At 49.5% G+C, this 21,070-nt stretch overlaps 1 protein-coding gene across 1 annotated transcript in view; it reads right to left on the bottom strand.

The window, feature by feature from the left end:
* Positions 1-16,335, bottom strand: part of Itgad (integrin subunit alpha D) — a 28,781-nt gene extending 12,446 nt beyond the window's left edge. Inside the window, exons 1-16 of the mRNA XM_005351944.1 lie at positions 16,299-16,335; positions 14,461-14,566; positions 11,902-12,005; positions 11,700-11,770; positions 11,462-11,576; positions 7,149-7,279; positions 6,830-6,975; positions 4,257-4,410; positions 4,010-4,160; positions 3,744-3,817; positions 2,463-2,592; positions 2,234-2,376; positions 1,921-2,061; positions 1,625-1,834; positions 849-979; positions 584-741 (exon numbers count right to left, since the gene is read on the bottom strand). Coding sequence (XP_005352001.1) covers positions 584-741; positions 849-979; positions 1,625-1,834; positions 1,921-2,061; positions 2,234-2,376; positions 2,463-2,592; positions 3,744-3,817; positions 4,010-4,160; positions 4,257-4,410; positions 6,830-6,975; positions 7,149-7,279; positions 11,462-11,576; positions 11,700-11,770; positions 11,902-12,005; positions 14,461-14,566; positions 16,299-16,335 — 2,002 coding nt within the window. The remainder of the gene's footprint in view (positions 1-583; positions 742-848; positions 980-1,624; positions 1,835-1,920; positions 2,062-2,233; positions 2,377-2,462; positions 2,593-3,743; positions 3,818-4,009; positions 4,161-4,256; positions 4,411-6,829; positions 6,976-7,148; positions 7,280-11,461; positions 11,577-11,699; positions 11,771-11,901; positions 12,006-14,460; positions 14,567-16,298) is intronic.
* Positions 16,336-21,070: the final 4,735 nt, after the last annotated feature.

Genomic DNA, 21,070 nt, shown 5'->3' with positions numbered 1-21,070 from the left:
GATAGATAGATAGATAGATGACAGGTAGATAGATAGATAGATAGATAGATAGATAGATAGATAGATAGATAGACGATAGATGGATAGACAGATAGATAGATAGATAGATGACAGGTAGATAGATAGATAGATAGATAGATAGATAGATAGATAGATAGATAGATGATAGATAGATAGATAGATAGACAGATAATAAGCAGTGTAAGGGTGTTAAGTGTTGGGGCAAGGATCCTGGGCTCACATTTTGGGACCAATCAAGCCTAGTTTCTCATTGGTGAGAGGGATAAGGAGAGGTGTGAGGGCCACTGAGAGAGTCTGCTTCAGTGCAGGTAACCAGAGATGTGGTAGCTTAAGCAGGGACAGAGGCTGAAGTGGGGAGGAGAAGAGACAGGCTGTGGGTCTTCCTACAGGAGACCATAGGCCTGGGTGCATGAAGAGGAAAAAAAAAAAGAACTCAGGCCCTGACTCACGCAGCTCGGGAAAGGTCAAGAGTTTAGTGTTCCTGGGCTTTCTCTGCCCTCTACAGAGCCTTAGAGGCCTCGAAAGGGGGCGATGTTGGACCCAATTTTAGGAAACCACCCACCTAACTGGTCAGGTGACCCTTTGCTGATAGTGAGACAGACAGTGGCCTTCCCAGCTTCAAGGACAGTGGGAATCTTTTTCCAGCACTGGTACACAGCTTTTGCCACCTCCGCGGGGTCAAATCTTATAGCAATCTCCACTTTGAGCAAAGGCAGACTCCTGGGGACATAAACAAAGGGTGAGGATGTGGTGCTGATCTCTCGGAGAAGGACCAGCACAAGTGACTTGGACATGGCGGACCGGGTGGGGTGTGGGTGGGTTCTCACCTAAGCAGTAGCACGTGTCCCTGGGCTCCCACGGCCAGGTCCACCAGGCCGTCCTGGGTAAGGTCTTGACCTCCACTTAGTGACTGCCCAAAATACTTGAGCCTCAGGGAGAGCTGGGAGCCAGTGACCCGCTGATCAAGAAGAGAAAAGAAGAAAAACCTACAGATGATGGTATCCAGGGGTTGCTAAAGGAGAAATGAAGGGTTAGGAGGTGAAAGGAAACAGTGGGCGGGGGGGGGGGGGGGGGGTCCTGAGGAGACCCTCAGAAAGAGAGAAGGGGGCCCTCTTACAAGTCCAGCTTGCCCTGAGGGTATAAGCAGCAGTGGAATAAATATACAGACATAGGATTAAAGTAGTTTGTTCATCATGTGTATGGTCATCCAGAAAATGTGTGGTAGATGGAGTGCTCAGTGCGCTCAGTGTACGTGTTATCCTTACAGGAAGGAGTTGGCCTGATCATTTCTGTTACACAGGAAAAAACTAAAGCTTGCAGAATCTGAAGCAATCGTTCAGACAAAGAACATGAAGCAAATGATGGTTGCTATTGCCAGGGATTTGACTCAAGAGTTTAAGTTCCCAGCTTAGTCTCTTAGAAAGCAGTCCTCAGTAGAGCGTAGGCTGGATCGGCCCAGAGATGCTGGGTGCTCAGTGCGGAGGAGCAGACTACTGAGAGACTGTGAAAAGAGACAGTGGCTGTCACCAGCAGCCAGACGGACTAACCAACCCAAGACGTGGAGAGGGGAATGAAGTAGAAGAGGCCGACGACAAGGCCTCACCTGGCTGGGCGAGGGGTTGACATCCAGTTTTGAGGCTCCATGAAATATGTACACGGCCCCCATGTTCTCTTCCTCTCCAGGTGCTCCAATAGCCACATCTGTCACACGGTCCCCATTCACGTCCCCTAGCACTGTCAGGGCTGCTCCAAAGCGGCCCCAAGGATGGCCCTGCTCCCCGTGGAGAGTGGCCTCACACTGCCACCTGCTCCTCTGCAGACAAAGCCAGAGTCAGACCTGACCTGGGCAGCCCTCCACCCACACCCACAGACCACCAGGCAGGATGCTTCACCACTTACCCCACTGGTCATGGGGCACACAGACACCTGCCCCCCTCTGGTCTTCTCATAGTAATGGGGGGCCCCAATCAGGACCAGGTCAGTGCTGCCATCTCCATCCATGTCCACAGAGCAGAGGGAGGCCCCAAAGTAGGAGCCGATCTGGTAGGCCAAGCCTGAAGTCATCTTACAGATGCCCCATCTGGGCGAGGCCCTGCCCCTGTCCCAGTACCACAGCTTCCCCTGTGGGCTCCAAAGCCCCTTCATCTCCTCCTTCTCCACCCTGGCCACACTGCCCACTCTCAAACTCCACTCTGGCTTCTTCCATACCAACCTGTGTCCCGCTGACTTCAGACTTGGGCCTCCATTGCCTAGATTCCTGGGTAAAGATGACAACCTTCCCCGTGTGCTGGTGGCGAGGGGCTCCCAGGACAAGGCTGTAGACCCCCTTCCGAAAGGCCAGTGCGGTGGAGTAACCTGAGGGGCCCAGACCTCAGCACCAAGGCTTTTCCTGTCTTCCAGCAGCTTGTCCTGCCCCTCCTCCTCCCACAGCCTCTTCTTACCCAGGTAAGCATCCCGCATGTCCACGTTCTCCTGAGACATGCTGATGAAGGTGGGTCTCATATTTTTGGGGTATAGGAAGGCACCTCCAGACCAGCTGAAGCTTCCCACAGATCCCAGAACTGGTCCATCCTGGGAAGAAAGGATCCCAGGGCTGAGCAGGCTGGAGCAGGGTGCCAGCCTAATCCAAAGAAGCCTGTCCCCAACTGTCATTTTAATTTTTCTTCTTCCTTAGCTTTCACTAGCTGTCTCTACGCCTTAACTCCTTAGTCTCTCAATACATTGTCCTTGCCCTTGTCAGCCCTGTTACCCTTCCTCCTAGGAGTTCTGCCTCCTAGGCTCCTGCCATTTGCTCTACCTTCTCCCATCCCGGCATCAGGCCTCCCCAAACCCAGCATGAAGGCATCAATATGCTAGTAAACCATCACTGGTCCCCTTAGAATGTCATCTGGGTCACTTCTCAGTTGAATCTTGGCAGTGAATCTCTGTTCTCAGACAGAGGGGACCTTGTCCTGACCACCCCCGCCCCTCTCTCAGCTCCTCTATGACAAAGCCACGCTCGTCACAACGTTGTAAGGTCTCTGTCAGCACCCTCGGGTAGCAATGCTTCACGCTCCCCTGCATTCCGTATTCATTTCTAGACTCTGGATTATAGAGAACTTAGAAATGTAAAAACACCAAAAGTGCTCAATGGCCCTTTGACATAGCCCCAGTGACCAGTTCCAAACAAACCCGGTTCCCTTCTGCCACGCTCTACTCAGCCCAACTTATTAGAAGAAAATCTCTTTAGATGCACTGGGCACACAGCTTTCAGACAAGTCTTACTGCACTGCTTTCTCTCTGGTCAGTGTGCTCTGGGCCCTCCTAGGCCTCCAGCTGCTCACTGTCCCTAACTCACTGTGCCCCTGCTGTGTCCACCCTTCCTTTCCTAGCATAAGAGCTTTGTTCTTCCCCAGAATCATTTCAACAGCTCTCCCCCCCATAACTGCAGTAATCGGTCCCAGACCTTCCCGGGGCTGCCCTTCCTCATCAGTCAGGGTCCTCTACCCCAGTATCCAGGAGAGTCTGAGAGAGCTTTGTGTGTGGCCTCTACCCGCTACAATGTGTGTCCCATGAAAATTCAAGCTCTGGCTGTCTCCTGCTCGCCTTTGTCCCCCGCACTCTAAGAACCGTGGATGATACTCTTCATTCAGTCAGAGGACTTAAGGTCAGATCTGCTCCTGGTCCCTTCTGGGCCCCATCCCGCCCACAGAAGGCCCAGAGTTGATGTCTGTTCCACCTACCATGGTGAAAGCCGCACTGAAACCTTCTTGGGACATCTCATGCTGAAAGGAGCTGCTTGTCCCTGATTGAGTCCCTGCAGGGAAGCATGTCACTTAGATTCTCCAAAGCTATGCGAACGTGAGGACTCAGAACACAGTAGGGTCTGGGGCCTGAGCTCTATAGGGCATTGGGGGGGGGGTGACATAAATAAGGATAACATCAAGATTACAGAGGGCAATTGGTAGCAATCCCTTCAACCCCAAGGCAGGAGCTTGCCCCCACTCACCCTCAATGGTAAAGATTTTCTCCTGGAGCTGCTTCTGGATGCTACCGAGTGCTACAAAGTTGTTCACCTTGAAAACGTGGTCCTGCGGGGGAGCTGAGCCAATGGTGTTCAGCTCCTGCAGGGCACTGGGTTCCTGGAAGGCATCCCCCACCTGCAGCAGAGAGGCATCGAAGCAGTAGAAACCCACTGAGCCTTCACTGGGTGAAGACAGGCTGGTCTGAGGGAGACGAGGAGAAGGAGACTGTACCCCAATAGCATAGCGAGTGATCTTAGCTTTCTCTGCCTCGGGGATGACATCACTGTACTGCATGGGGTCTCTGTATTTCTGCCCATCCGTGATGACAATGAGGATCTTCTTGGCATTTTTGCGGGCCCCATTCTTGCTATGAAATAGCTCTTTCCTGTCAGAGAATGAAGAGAAAAGACTATGGAGACAGAATTGATCCTGGAAAGGCAACCTACAAAGACGGGAGCTCATCTGGTTACGTCAGAAAGACCCTGCAGGGCACGCTGTGGAACTCCCTGGCATTAGCAGTGATGATGCAGGACTGCAGTCCAAATCTTTGGAGATGGAGACAGGAGGAGGATGAGCTCCAGGCTGGCCAGGCTTAGGCTACACAGCGAGATCTGGGACACACACACCCTCACCCTGACTCTCACACCTATCCCCTTCCTTCTTACCCATTCCACAAACACCCCCCCAAAAAAAGGGGGGGAAGGAAGGAAAAGATAAAAGGTTTCCTTTTAGAAAGCTAAACTAGAAACAAAGAAAATAGTAAAGACATTCATATTAGATATTTACTAAAGTCTCTCTACCACAGAACTCCATTCCTAGAGGCAGTGCGGTGCAGAGCAGCTCTGGAGTCAGACACCTCTGTACGTGCCACTTAACCTCTCTGAGCTTCTGATTCTGTCCGAGCAAACTGGTAGCAATTGTGCCCTGACCATGCTCTAAAACTCTGTCTTCTCACACAGAGAACCGGGCGTGACGTGACTCACTTCCACCCAGAGCAATGCAGGAACTCATTTCTCACTGCCAGGCAAGTGCTCTCCTAGTGGATGTAGACACATGGCTACCGGCTACACTTTTAAGTCGCCGTGAGAGAAGTCTGGCTGCTCTGTCAGAGGTGTCAGGAGCAGCCCACGGGAAGAAACCACAGGCAGACACAAGCCCACCCATCCCAGCTGAGCCCCAGCTGAGCCCAGTCCCTCCAGCCAGGCCTTCCTGAGCACCAGGCATCGGAAGGAGCTCTCTGGGTTCTGGCTATATAAAAGAACATCTGCAGAAACAGCTGGACCCTCTTTGGACTAGGAGGAAAGAATATGTGTTGTTGAAGCCACCAGATTTGGCAACTGAAACAAATGGCGCCTGGTTATTGGAGAGATTACATGACCGTGAATGGCCTGTGGGTGAGTGAGTGCCGGTCAGGTCATAGCTTTAACAAACGCTTATAAGGGAACTGTGCACTGTCACAGTCAAGTCCAGAACATACCATACACCTGCCGAAGACAAGGCTAGAAAACACCCAATTGTCCAACATTAGGGAGGGAATTCAACAAAACATAACGGCTTCTTCGGCTCCTTTGTTGAAAAGTAAAAGTCAAAACTGTAGCAAAACATGGAACATGCTATAAATTTAAGTTTTCCTTTAAAAATAGAGGAAAATCTGCTTTCACCCTGTTGTGACCATATACCATCAGTCTGCATAAAGGCAAATGATAGAATTTGAGCTGTGTCGGGCAGGTGGAATTTATTGATTCATTTGAATGTATCACTTTTTGTTTCTGATATTCTGTATGCTAGAATGTCTAGAGGAATTATGGGTAACCCTTAATCCTGTAACCTTGCCACCGTTATGGAGTTTGTGAGCTGTGGTTTGACGTAAGGTCTTACGAATGACTAGCTGAACTGGTCTCAGACATCCCAAGCGGATCACAAAGTCAACCTAGGCTAACACTGACCTTTTGATCCTCCTGTCTCCACCTCCCAAGGGCTAGGCCTAGAGGGATTCCACTCCCTATTAAATGCTAAGACTAAGACACAGCACCAGCGCTGCCATTTTGTCTTTTTAAAATGAAATGTCTTAAGGGAAAGAAGAAAGAAGGGAAGGAGGAAGAGGGGGAGGAAGAAGAGAAGAAAATTAGCTTAGCGCTGGAATGAATCAAGCAATAGCTGAATTCCGTGCTAAGATGAGACTGGCTCTGGGGTATGGGCCGCTGGAGAGCTGCAGTGCATTCTGGGATATTGGCCTGGAGCGCTGAGCCACTGTCAATTCACTTCATATACTTTCCCTCTCAAGGCCCTGCAGCGGGAAAGCATTGAGGGCTTGAGGAGGGGCTCAAGGAGGGGTGCTACGCTTCGGGGTTTCTATCTTTTTTCCAAGGCACAAGAGCCGCTATGAAATTGAGCGAGTGCATTTAATCAGAGGATCTCTTGCCTGGGATGATCCTAGCACATTTTAGCGCACCACCCAAGGATGCGCAGAAAAACAAGGATCCCGAACACTCAGTCTCACTCCTCCACAGGAGAACCGCACCCTCTGCCAGACCCACCACCTTAAGTGAGTTTGCAGGGACCACCTGGCTCCAGTGCTGACCAGATGAATAGAAGAAAAGGTTTGTTGAGGTTCCTAGAACCAGGCGTAGGGGAAGTAGCTGCAGAGAAGTCCAGTCTCACGCAGGCATGGGAACTGCACTCTGGAAAGCAGTCTGCCTACAGCCGACCCTCTCCCCAATGGTCCTCCAGAGCCTCCAGAGGAGAGCTAAGAACTCTGCTGACTCAACATGAAGCAGAGGTGTGGACACCCAGGAAGGACTCACACCACTTCCTGGATGGCTGTGGCTGTGAACGTCAGGCCCTGCAGCTGGACGATGGAATCCACCAGGCTCTGGGGGTTCGAGCTGCTCCGGAATGTGGTGAAGGTAAAGTGGGTCTTTAGGATGTTTGAGTACTGCATCAGGGAGAACTGCGAAAGTCAAGGGAGCCCCAGGATCAGGCTCTCCTCGGCTCCTTCCGTCCTTCACCCTTCCATTCCTCCCTCCCCACCCTTCTCCTTTCCCCTCCGGACTTCCTCCTCCACCGGCTGTGTGAGGCCACATCTGTGCCACCCTTCCACAGGCCACCTTGTCTGGTACTCACCGAGGTGTTGGTGCTCACAAACTGGCCCATCAGCGTTTTGACAAAGGCCTTCATCTGGCTAAAATCACTTTGATCAATGCTGCCAGAGCCGTCGATCAGGAAAACAATGTCCATCTCTTGTACTGGACACTCTGCAGTGAAGGAGAGAGAAATCAGATGCACGTATGGGCCTCAACCATCTCCTGGGGCCCAGAATTCCTTCATACTCAACAGAGCCAAGCCCTCCACAGAGTCAGCCCTTCCCTCTTCTTCCTGCATCCGAAGCCCTGGGACTGTCCTCACTCGCCCTCAAAGAGGCCAGGAAAAGTGGGAAGGGAGGAGTAAAGGCTAGGGACCAAACAGGCTCTGCAGGAAACCAGTCAACTCTTCATTAACCCCATGCTCTCAGGTTAGAAAGCACAGGCAGTATAGTTTATCAAGGTGGTTCAAGGTTGCCTCCTGGCACCAAAGTGCCTGTCCTTGAACCCCAGCTCCATCACTCCCTAGCTGATGAATTTAGGCAATTGTTTAATCAATATACCTCAGCACTTGGGCTTCCCTGTCTCTAAGATGCCGTTAACAGTAGTACCTACCACATCAGATTATTGCCACAATGAATACACTTACATCAATACAAGGCATGGCACTGTGTGAGGATTACTGTCACCATTACACACGTGCCAGGAGTTCTCTAGGCTTGCAGAACATTTGTGCAGTGAATAGTGGGGTACCACCCAGGCCCGCCCCCTTCCAATGCTGATGCACTCGCTTCTAGCCTACATGCAGCCGGCCAGCAATAGCTCTGAGTGTTTCTGAGTGTTCCAAGAATCCCTCTGGACAGGAGGTGTGTTACCTAGGGTTCCAGCCTACATACGGGGTCAACTAGTGTCCAAACTCCCAGGTCAGGGAAGCATCTATAGAGAACTGCCTCACCGTTCACCTCGCTGGTGTGTGACAGACTTCTCAATACTACACATAGAATCACCCCAGAAAGTGAACCCAAAACAGACCCAAGTCGCAACTGCATCAAAATCCAATTTAGGGTTACTGCAAGAGTGTGGTCAGGGGTGACTGACAGGAGCAGGGGTGACCCAGAGGCCACTGTGTCAGCAGCACAGGTGACAGCACGCTAAAGCTGCAACCCTGGAGCTCTGCGCGGCTCGCAGGCAGGTGCTCCACAGAGCCAACACATCTCTTCCCAGAAAGGCGGGTTCCCTCCCTGACAGATTTCTAAGTGTGCACAGCCCTGGGGGGGAGGGCGCTCTGGGGGGGAGGGCGCCCTGGGGGGGAGGGCGCCCTGGGGAATCTTGGCAGTCTCTATTTTCGCACTGAAGTTTGGTTACTTCCTCTTCCTCAGGGACTCTGGCTCCTCCCTGAAGAGAAGGTTTCTTTCCATCGGAAGGGAAGTGCTAACCAGCCCTTACCTTCTGCCCAGATCACTTTCCTCTTGCTAACCAGCCTTGCTCTCCAGAACATCCCCGAGCCTCAGAATATGTTTCTGGGAAGACCTGGCTGCAGGGCCCTCACTTTCAAAAAGCTACCACCTCGGGCCTCATAGAGGTCACACTGTAAGAGGAAAGACGTACCGCAAGCATGTCAACAAGCAGGGCCTTTCAGATTGTCCCTAGGTTCACACTGGGGTTGTGGGTTATGCGCAGGACCCTGTTGCTGCCTCCACCAGCACCCACATCCTGCGTTATCCACAGGGTGGGGAGCAAGCCAACCAGCATAACCCTGAGGTGTTACACCGAGACATTAGCGCTACAAACTGCCTCCCACACACCATTAAAATAAAAAGGGCTTTTTCCTCTCGCCCTGCCCCTCCACTTCATCTGCTCCTTTCACCAGGGCCTCAAGGGTGCTTGTTGGGAGCCATGCGGCCTAGTTTCAGACCAGAACATGAGTGCTTGTCCCTCGGGTCTCCAGATGAGGCAGGGACTCCGAGAGGGTCAGTGTCCCTTAACAAGCACCAGTGGACTTCCAGACAGCGCAGAGTACTGCTGGGACAGCGTGACCTGCACTCTGTCTTCTCTCTCATAATATTAGCGATTCTCTTGGCGGTTTTTTGTGTCATTTTGCCAGTCACACAGGGGACAGATGTGATCATTCCTGGAAACCCCATTTTTTTCTTCTCAAATGTTTTCATCTAAATTTCTTTGGGAGCTGATGCTTCTCGGATTTCTGGTCTGGGGACATCAGCTGTCACTCTGACCCTGGGAGCTGTCCTGATTCAGTGCTGACGGGATTGGTGGTAGTTTACCCCTATTTCTGTAAATATGCTTTGTTAAGTTTGGAATGATATTGCTGTTCTTGATAATGTGTGCCTATGCGCATCACCTTTTAGATTTGTAAAGATAAGATGAACCTGGCTCCATATTTGGCAAAGCTGGCAAAATGATAAGCATTGAGGTTTTTTTTTTTTTTAAGATGTTTTGATGTAAACGTTGGGGGGAAAAACATATTTGACATATTTGGTTTTGCTAGAAGTTAACATTGGAGGGTGGGAAGAACATGTTTGTTTTAGGGGTATGAATAAAGACGGCTGGAGCTATTCGGGCCAGCCTCTTGTGTGAAACTCAACTGGTGATTGACACTATTTCATTTCTTCGCGCCGACGCCCCTTCCCCAGTCTCAGGACCTGAACCAGAGCTGCGGTGAGACCATGGCAGGTGCTGGGGAGAAGTGGGGGATCACCACTTCCCTTTCTACTTCTGCAGGGACCGCAAAGTCTAGCCACACAGCAGGCTGAGAAGCTTCGAGCATCCTCTGTTCTGCAGACCTAGAGATGTTTGAGGCCAGTGAGGATGGCCACCACAGCCAGCCATCACGAAGTGGCAGACAGACCCCATAGGCATCACCTTATATACATATTATTTAACTTTATTGTGCCAATAGCCTAACGCAGTAGGCACGACAGCTACCCTCACTGCCCTGCACACGTCTGAGTAGTCGCCATCCTGTAATTTTGTCCCTGTTTTTAGTCTTTTTACAAAACAACCATCTTGTTTTCTCTCAGGCCAGGTCTATGTCAAATTCTATCAAATGTCTCCTGTTTCTTTCCCTTTTTATTGTGTCCACCAGGCTTCCAACAGCAAGTTTCTGAATAGAGCTGAGCTTCTCACAGAAGGCAATAAACCAACAAGACAGTGGTTGCCTGAGCTCTGTGGCCTCCTTTTATCAGGGAGGCCTCCCTGATCCTGGTTCACCCACCAGTTAAATAAAAACAATCCTGCCTACAACCCGGAGGCCTTACAGAGCGCTGGTCCTCAGATGGCAGCCAGTGGACCCTGGTTCTTTCTACCTCTGCCAAACTTGCCTCTCTTGAACCTAGTTCATGCACCTGTGTTCTCCACCATCAGGCACCAAACCTTGTGACTTCCCAGGACATCTGTGAGGAGACATTGACCTCCTCGGGCTGGACACAGTCTCCCCAAATCCTAAAACCTAGGCACTGCTTCTCTGTTCTTTCTGCTCCTCAAGGAGATTCTGGTCTGGCAGTGTAGTCTGGGGCTGTTATTGCTGCTGCTTTAACATGAACTAAATGTTCACTGTTAACGGCACTGTGGCCTCTCCAGTCTAAAGCATTGCTCTCAGCATCCTGTGCGACTCCTGCCTTCCATTCTTAGGCTACCGATGAGGTGGTTTTCCTGGGCCCTTCCCTCAAGGCAAATACACAATCATTTGACAGAATAAGGGTTATCACATGGGCTGTGCCAGCCAGGGATCTAGTCACTTTGTATACCTTAAATCCTTTCATCTTTATAACTACATGAATGCTAACCCCACTTTACCAATGAGGAAGCTAAAGTCCAGAGAAAGGCATTATTACCTGTACACACGAAAACACCTAACCCTGCAGACTGACCCTCAGTGAGAGAGCACCCAGGTCCCATCCTCCGCAGACAAAATGACATTCACACAACTGTGCACCGCACTTTCTGCAGCTCTGTCATTTGTCCTTGAGAGAGTTTGGAGAACCCAGCAGCTTGGTCATGAGCCATCCTCGCTGTCTCCCTCATGGGTTTCTCTTCTTTAAGACTTGTTTTTGCCATCAAAGGAAAACCAAGGAGTGCCCAAACACCTGTAGCAACTGTGACACCGCCACACCCTGCTCGACCAGCACCCAGGCTCTCCTCTGATCCGATCATAACCAACTGAGGGTTGCTGTCCTCATTGCCCAGGCCAAAGTGTGCTCCCGCCCACCTCTTCCACTTGCCGAGGCTCCTGCTCAGCCACACACTACCCTCCAGAAGGGGCCAGGAGAAGAAGGCCTCTCTCTCTGACCGCACAATGCAAGCTGAGCTCCCCAGAAGCCTTGTCTCCAGCAAACTCACCTGGCAGGGTAGCAGGGACCGCCTGGATGAACTGCAAGCTGGAGCCTAGAAGGAGGCAGGACCCTTTGGCATACATGTTCTTCGCACAAGCTCTCTTCACGGTTGGACCACAGGCCTGAAGGCAGAGACCACCTCCATAAGCATTGCTTGTTGTTGGGTCTTCTACCCCAGCTCCCATTCAGCCTCCTTCAGTTCCTACTATGCCTCTCATGACCCGCCTGTGACCCAGAGAACTCACCAGCAACTGGGAGTGATTGGTGGCAGCTACCAGGGACAGGCCCAGGGACATGTTCACAGCCTCCAGGGGAGCTGAGAAGACAGACACACACAGTCACACTCAACCACACAGCTTCACTGAGGGGTTTAGCCTTAGCTGGGGTCCACTGAAAGGAGCACATTAGCAGAGCTGAGAGCACTCATCCCTTGGTTCAGTCACTCACTGGGCAGTAAGATGGGTTGGCACGTGCCAGTGGCAGGTGCACAGTCATACAGTTGTCCTGTTTGGTTGACTGCCACCACCTCCAGAGGGGCTCCCACCACGAGTCTAGAAAAACAACCAAAAGTCACAGTCAGAGAAGAAACAGGAGCACCCTGGGTACAAGGAACTATCTTGCCATGAGGAAGTAAGGCTCTGTGGGAAAGTTTTGGGCATTTTCTACTTGGGAGGCTGTTGAAAAGTCAGTCCTGTGTTTTATCCACACGCATGGAAGGGACGCCCACCGGCTTGTTTATCATGTGCAATCATGTAGCTGGGTGAATAAAGACTCCGGATTATTTTACAAAAAAATATTGCACCAAAAATGACATTTCCCAGGGATGGGAACACATTATGCATCTGCCATTCTGAGCCACCTGAGAAACAGTCACCTTGAGCTCAGTGAAACAGCTTTCTGAGACCATAAGCTTTCCAAGCAAAGGTGATTATAATTAACTTGAAATTTTTCAATATAATGTAAGCAATTTAAATTGGACAATTTAATGTGATTATATCAGGTCTGTACCTAATCCTTATAGTAGAAATGTAAATAGTTTTCTTGAAAAACACCTCAAGGGGATTTTTTTTTTTTTGGAAATAATTGGAAATATTTTATCACTACCAACAGTCTCCCCACCCAGACAAGAAAAGCAGACAAGGATTGGTATCTTTTCGTCAGCCAAGGCAGCCTTAATTCAACAGGCTCCTAAGGGTTCTTTTCTCCAGAGGATACTTTATAGAAAGCTGCAATGCTGTGTGCCATGCATGTGTGCCATGTCAAAGGGTGTTCAGGAGCTCCCTGAGGAGAACCTGGCAGATGGCTACAGGGTTTGGGACTTGATGGCAATCATGAAGAACAAACTTGATTTTTCTTACCAAGCTCATTCTTCTACAGAAACTCAATCTTTTTAGTGTCTCCATTATGACTTAAAGAAATTTTCAGGACAAACCGTAGCTTTGTGGCGATCAGGAAATTACCAATGGAGCCTAAAAACCAACTTCCGATGAGAGATGTGAGTACAATGGCCACCTTCCAGGTTACTGGATTTTGGTGCCGAGCAGGGTAGGTGGGGTCTGCTGGCGTAGGGCTGCCAGCTGATCTAAACAACCGCTACCCTGGCATATACGTGTGTAAAGAATCGTTGAGCTGGACCCTTTACATTCGTGATGTGTTGTTTTTGTTGTTTTGTTTGTTTTGTTTTTGAGACAGGGTTTCTCTGTGTAGCCTTGGCTGTCCTGAAACTAGCTCTGTAGATCAGGCTGGTCTTGAACTCACAGAGATCACCCTGCCTCTACCTCCCGACTGCTGGGATTAAAGGCATGCATCACCACGGATAAGGTGTTACATTATGAGTTACATTTTTCCCCTTGTTTTATTTTTAAAACAATCTTATTTTACATACCAATCCCAGTTTCCTCTCCCTCTGGTCCTCCCCCCCCCCCCCCCCCTCCCGCCTTCTCCTTACCCCCCCCCTCATTCACTCTCAGAGAAGGTGAGGCCTCCCATGGGGAATCAACAAAGTCTGTCACACCACTTGAGGTAGGACCAAGGCCCTTCCTCCTCCTATGTGTTACATTTTTAAGTAAAGAGAGGGGTGGAGGAAAAAAACGAGACCCTGGAACTTAGAGTCTGTAGCTGATGCTTTTCCCATCTCCCCAGCTTACTAGCTGGGTGTAGGCGTGGCTATACAGAATTCGGGGACCTCTGTGGCTCCCTGCTGGCCTGGGAAACCCCATCTTCTCAGGCTCACTGCCACCTCCTCCATGGAGCAGCCTGGAATTCCCCTGGATTTGCTCCCTTCCTCCTTGGGTCTCCGAAAAGTTAGTTTATATCCATGCCGTATGTGACTTGAAATCCTTTGGTTCTTATTTCTGGGACAAGAGAGTAGGAGTTCCCCGGGGGTGGGAGATAGGTGGGGCAAGTATATAATTTGTGGCAATCAATGCAAAATAAAAATGTTGGGCCTCTTGGGGTTGGGGAGATTTTTCCCGTCTCCTAGTTTCTTGGTAGTTTTCTAAGTACCTCCTCAATCCCCCAAAGTTTTGGGGTAACTTCATCAACCTTGACCATGCCCAGCTCATGCCAGGAGAAGACAGCACAGGAGCTGCTAGCAGAAATGGGATATCTCTGCAGAGAAATGCTGAGGGCTAGATGGGTCTGTGGGCCAACTCCCAGCATGCTTCTCTGCTTCCATCCTTCCTTGCTTACAGAACACAAAGGCAAAGGTAAAACAACAATCCAGAAGCCTCAGGGTAGACCAGTAAACAGCAAGTTTAGCGAGTGTGGGCTTGGTGCAGTAATAGGGACCACACACAGAGAAGCCCCGATAAAGGGCAGGTTCAGAGGCTCCTGTGTAAAACCAGGCGTTACCTCCAGTTCTGCAGTCCTCCCTGGGCCCATTAATAACAAATGGAGGACTTCCCTCTCACCCGAGGCACATTCCTGCCATGTGCCAGCAGCAGCTACCTGCCTGCCGAGGACCTGGAAGGGGTTGGCACAGGAGAGCAGGCAGGGCCTTCTTACCGAGACCCACCAAACTGGACCACGGTCTGCCCAAAGCCAGCTGCATCCTCTCTGAACACAGTGGGTTTCTCCACATCCAGGTTGGACCCATCACAGGAAGCCAGGACTAAGGAATACAGCGGGTAGAAGGATTGAAAGTCATCAAAGATGCCAAATCCCCAATGACTCCCCCCACCCCCGTCTCTTGATGCTCAACCCCACTCCAGTTTAGGGTGTCACCTGCCCAAGAGAACCAAGTCTCCTCCTCCCACCGTGCTTCCACTGCGGTTCCAGGCTAGCCATCTGGGTGGTCCTCATCCTTTTCCCTCCCTCAAAAATAACCAAAGTCAGGCCAGCGAGGTGGCTCAGCTGGCCTGCCACCAAGCCTGATGACCTGAATCCAATCCCTGCGATTCCCATGGTGGAAGGTGCAAACTAACTCCTGTAAGCTGTCCTCTGACCCTCACCTGCATGCCATGGCACTCCTACAGCCACACCCCTGCACCCATACCCGCACCCCTGCACCCCCAAACACACGCATGCACACAAAATAAATAAAGATGTAACACTTCAAAAAAAAAAATAAACAACCAAGCCCAAGAGATGTGCTGGTGCATGCCTCTAATTTCGGCACGTGGGAGGCAGAGCCATGAAGACACTGCAAATTCCATGCTGGCCTGGTCTACATTAAGGTGAGTTCCAGGCCAGCCAGGGCAACGTGCAGATGTCTCGGCTGTTAAAGCCTAGGCTCACAACCAAAAGTGTAAGAAATAAAACAGAAAACAAACCCAATGCAGAAGGCAACAGTTCCAGGGAAACGTCCCCTCCACGCCATTTCAAAGGACATCGGGGATCTGGAATTAGGGCATCTACTTTCTTAGCTCCCTCTCCATTTCTAGTACTCGGTAGGGCCTTGGGCGTGCTAGGCTATATCCCCAATTCCGCTCACAGGATAGCCACTTGCTAGTGCATGCAGGACCCCAGCGTGTTCTCCCGATCCTTACTGGGTCACACTCCCCTTGCTGATGGCGAAGCCCAAACCCTCAGGAGGTCTCTACCTTTTCAAAAGCCTCTCTGCTCCCTCATATTCCTAAACAACCATCCTTCTTCCCCACGCCCCTGGAATTCCCAGCCGTCTCTGGATTCTGGAGTCCACACCACATCAAGGGCAAGGACACTCCAAAGGGTTACTTGTCTGAGTCCGTGCCAGAGAGACGTTTGAACTTGGGGTTCAGATACTTAGAGAGCTGGAACCCTGCGGCCACATACTCAGGAGCCTCACACACTTCTCTTCCCGCCTTAGGTGACTTCCCTTCTTAGCAGGCTCGAACCCTCATGGACAACACCGGGGCAGCGGGAAGTGAATGGTGACATCGACCGGCACCAGGGAATGGAAAACCCACAGCGTTCTTTCTATTAGGGCAGCCATGAGCAGGCTCGGCACCCAGACCTGCCTCTCCAAGAGAGGTGCAAATCTAGGCTTCTGTATGAATCTGATACATGGATGAGGTCCCAGTACAGACTTCAAATTATGGACTATTCTCTCGATAGCAATGGGACCTACCTACCTGAAGTCAAGACTTGGAGAACACCTGGGCCCAGAAAGGTGGAATCCAGCCTTTCTTCCCACCTGCTAGCTTCTGCAATCTCCTCTCTATACCTCTGTACATGGAGCTTTGTAAATGGGAAGCCCTGGAGAATAGGACTTTCTGGTAAGGCCATTCGCTCTACATAGAGGCATAGCTTACAAAGACACCTATCCTCCCTCCCTTTGATTCAGACCCTTGCCCTAAGAGTTGTTGGAGATGACCAACAGTCCCCAGTTAACCTGCCAGCCCCTCTCCAGGCCCAAGCCTTACCCCAGCTACACAGGAAGATCACGACTCCACGAGCCATTACTGAGCAGTGGGCTGAGACGCAGAGAGCTGCAGAGCCTGCAGGGTGCTAAACCTCCTTGGGGGGAGTTAAAGTAATGAGTCAGGAGCTCAAGGGGCGGGAAGAGAGCCTCACTGGGGGAAAGGACTTTGGTTAATATGTGGGGCAGAGGCAAGACACCCCATGACGAATGCATTCCTGCCCATCACCTATTGGAAGCAGGCTTCCTTCTCCTAGAGACTACCCTTCTCCTAGTTAGTCAGATGATAGTAAGACTTGGTACTGAGTGGCTTATAGGTCCCGGGCCCTTGGGGCTCTCTAAGGCTGCATAAGAGTAGAAAGGGAAGGAACTGGACAGACAGTCATAGAGGCTATGCAGGACATGAATGGGACCTGGGAGATGTTGGAGAGCCAAGGGGTAAAGGGTGGAGGGAGTCTACCCTGAGTCCAGATATTGGTACAGCAGCACACAGATCCTTTGCTGGGTGTGTGACCGAGCCAGTAATCCCAGCACTCAGAAGCACACAGTGTCCTTTGCTGGGTGTGTGGCCGAGCCTGTAATCCCAGCACTCAGAAGCACACTATGTCCTTTGATGGGTGTGTGGCCGAGCCTGTAATCCCAGCACTTGGGAAGCTGGGGGAGAGAATCACTTCTTAGAGCTCAACCTGGTTGCCTAGCAGAACCTAGGACAACCTGGACCACTCAAGAGTCTGACTCAAAAAGAAAAGTAAATAAATAAGTGACTGGCAAGGAAGAAAGATAATGAAAATATAAGTTGACGGGCACAAGACTAAGTATATCCTGCAGCTGTATGGGGGTCTGAAATGGAGGGAGCCAGACACTCCGTTGACGAGGGATTCCTTTTTTTCGAAGAAAAAGAACAGGAAAAGCTAGCCAACCACTGGAGCTGGAAATCAGAGAGCAGTCACCTCTGGTGACATGAGGAGGGTGGGACATTTATCATAACATTTGCTAAATTTAGCAATTAACACTTTGTATTTTAACATTTGTTAAATGGGGGAGAAGCCTGGCAGGTGGGAAAACGCATGACTGTTATTCATTCTTTTAATCTTCTGCATGTTTGAGCTGCTCTGCAAACAAGCACAAACAATCGTTTTACAAAAACACAGAGGCGAGTCATATACGGAGAAACTGGGGCCATATATATGGTTCAAGCACATGACAAAGTCTCTGCCCATAGCATACACTACTTTTAGTGTGTCTATGTGACAGTTATTTAAGTGTTTAGCATACACAGCATACAATTGGCTTCCTTTGGGTTGCTTTTTGTTTTTGCCTTGCTGTGATGGAGCCCAGGTCCTCATGAAAGTGAGCCAAGTAGTCTACCAACAGTGTATGCATTCAGCCCCTGAAATCAGTTTCCTCTTTTATATGACCTTTATTTTATCTGTTATCATCATGTGTGGTGAAGGGGTGCATTGCCACCGCACACGCATGGAGGTAAGTCAGCGGACAGCTGTGGAGTCAGTGCTCCCCGTTCACCTTTACTGGGCTCAGGGATTGAACTCAGGTCCTCAGGTTTGCATGGCAGGCACCCTGAGCCATCTCACTGGCCTCCTAAGCAACGACTTGACATCGGTTTACTTGAACTGTGTATAACTCTCCCGAGGCTGATCTTTTGACTGTGTGGATGGTTTCCTTGCAGGGAACCAGGCCAAGAACTGTGGCTGATGGCTGCAAGGCTCCTTTCCAGTCAAAGCATCAAGGGTCTCTCCTCGTGGTACGTCTGCACAACAATCACCGCACCTAGTCATCGGTTCCATGGGTCACTGAAAATCTGTGCTTGGAACTATGATTTTTTTTTATTATTGACCCCTGCCCCTTTTCTTGAGAATAGGTCTCTCTATGTAGCCCAGGCTGGCCTCAAACTCACAGAGATCCACCTGCCTCGGCCTCCTGAGTGCTGGGATTAAAGGCGTGCACCACCCTACCAGGTCAATATTCTCTTGAATGTAAAAACATAAAGAATTTTTAATCGGCTCCCTCTCCACCATGCCTTTTAGACACAGTCTGGAATGCTGTAAGCATTTCACACATGATCTTTCATTCTGGACTTCCTTCTATGAACAGTACTTGAGGCCCACATTTTTGCTGATTTCAACAAGAATACAAAGTTCCAGCTTTGCCTTTATTATATTATCACTTACCTCAGCAAGAGTGTCTTAGCGTTCTTAGTGAACAAGAGAGTCGATAGAACACCGCGGCTGAAACTCGGGGAGGAAAGGATCACTTTCAGCTTATGGCTTCCCTTCTCACTACGTCACTGAAGGAAGTCAAAGCAGGAACGACGGGCAGGAACAGGAAGCAGAGATGAAAGCGAGCCCATGGAGGAGCGCTGCTTACTGCCTTGTTTCTCATGGCTTGTCCAACCTCCTTTCCTAGACCACTCAGGACCACCAGCCCAGGAGGACACCACCAACAGTGAGCTGGGCCCTCCCACATCAACCATTCATTGAAAAAAAATCACCCACAGGCCACTCTGGGCAGGACATTTTCTCAGTTGAGGTTCCCTCTTGCAGATGACTCTAGTTTGTGTCAAGTAGACTAAAAACTAAGAGTGAAATACACTGTTCAGATACTGTCAGGTACCACATCTTGCTGTGAGAATATCTCCCTCCCAAACACAGTGCAAAAGCTGCCAAGACTCTGCCTCCCTCCACAGCTGCAGCGCTATTCCTTGAACAGCGTCTTCAGGGGATCTCAGGGGGCGCCATAGCTGTGAGAGCCACCATCTGCCTCAGGGTAAGGGGCACACAGCTGTAATCCCAGCACTCAGAAGCTGAGGCAGGAAGATGGCAAATTCAAAGCTAGCCCGAATTACACAGAAGACTCCACAGAGAAGCTGAGGGCTAGATGTAGCATGGTGGTAGGGCACTTGCCTGGCATGAGCAAGGCCCTGACTTCAGCTCCAATGTACAAAAATTGGGTTTTGGTTTTTGTTTGGTTGGTTGGTTAATTGGTTTTTTGTTTGTTTTTTTGTTTTTGTTTTTTGCTTGCTTGATTGGTTGGTTTTAAGTTTTTGGGGGGATTTGGTTTGTTTGTTTGTTTGTTTGTTTGTTGTTTTTGTTTTATTCTTTTGGTTTTCCAGACAGTGTTTCTCTGTGTAGTTCTAGCTGTCCTTGACCTCACTTTGTAGACCAAGCTGACATCAAACTCACAGAGATTTGCCTGCCTCTGCTTTCTGAGTTGCTGGGATTAAAGGGGTGCACCACCACCACCTGGCCACACAATCACTTTACTAGTACACTCCATATTTAATAATTCTTGTAACCTTTCAGCAGAACCAGCCATGCCTGCCCCAGCAGTGGGAAGTCTGACTCATGACTTTCCCACAGCTTAAGTGCGCTGTTCAGAGCTTTTCGTTTCTTCTTTTTTATTTGTTTGCCTTTGTTTGGTTTGTGCCACATAGTCACCTTACAGTAGTCCAGTCAGGTAGACAACATGCAACCATCAAGTTAGGGTAATCAATTGACCCAGTAAAGTTAAACTCTCACATCAGTGACTGAGATCTCCTTGTTAATCACAGGATTCTTCAGCCCCAGCTAACAAGAAACCGCAGATTCTTAATTCAAATATACCACACGAAAAAAAAAAAAAACAAACAGAAAGGATGAGTAACATATGATTCCACTTGCTTCAAATAATAAAGATTCTGTCCAGGTTCAGCAGGGAGAAGCTCTGAGACAGATCTTAGGCCGTGGGTCCTTTAAGGACACCAGTCGCTTGCAGCAAGAGGAGCTGGAACGCGGAGATCCAGCAGCAGGACCTTAGAACAACAAAAAACCCTTGCGTTTATAGTCTAGCAAGTGGAGCTTAGAGAAAGTTCGCTCAGCAGATTAATGGGGGAATTAAATAAAACATTGGGCCGTACTTTAGGGAATTCGTCTTGTTCCACCCAACCTTGAGGTTGGTAGATGCCAGGAGTTCAGCAGTTGAGAGAAGTTCCCAAATAAGGTATGGCTGATCCCCTCTCCTGGAATCGCCTTTGGGATCTAAGGCCACTGATACAAATTCTTAAAAATGAAAGTTAATAGAGAGTAGCAGTTCTCAACCTGTGGATCGTGACCCCCTTTGGGGATCACATATCAGATACCCTGCATATGAGATATTTACATTATGATTCATAACAGTAGCAAAATTACAGTCATTGAGTGGCAATGAAATAATTTAGTGGTTGGGGGTCACCACAACATGAGAAACTTATTAAAGGGTCGAAGCTTTGGAAAGGTTGAGAACCACTGAGCTAGAGCAATAGGACCCATTAGTTGCCTGAGCATCTAGACTTGGAGGGAAGAGATTGAGAAGCTGGGCATCCATAAGAAATATTAAAGTGGATCCTTGCCCTAACCATACAGAAACGTTGCTTCAATCAGATCAAAGATTTAAACATAACAAACTATGTTTTTAAAAAGTTAAGAAATTCCTCAGAATGTTGGATATAATAACAATTTTACGGCTAATACAAAAAAAGAAGCAATAAAAGAAAAACCAGATAAGTTAGAATTAATCAAAACTAAAAATCTGTGTTTAAAAGCTATAATCAACCAAATGAGGGAAATAGTTGCAAAGTTTATATTTGATAAAGTTTTCATATACAGAGCATTTAAAGAAGCATAACAATGCAACAATTTAGTAAAAATTCCCCGATTGAAAAATGGACAAGCAGGCCAGGCAGTAGCTTTAATCCCAGCACTCAGGAGGCAGAGGTAGGTGAATCTCTGAATTCGAGACCAG

Source organism: Microtus ochrogaster, chromosome 8 (genome assembly GCF_000317375.1).
Source record: "Microtus ochrogaster isolate Prairie Vole_2 chromosome 8, MicOch1.0, whole genome shotgun sequence".
Lineage (NCBI taxonomy): Eukaryota > Metazoa > Chordata > Mammalia > Rodentia > Cricetidae > Microtus > Microtus ochrogaster.
Note: the sequence above shows the minus strand (reverse complement) of the source record. Positions and strands in the feature narration are given on the sequence as shown.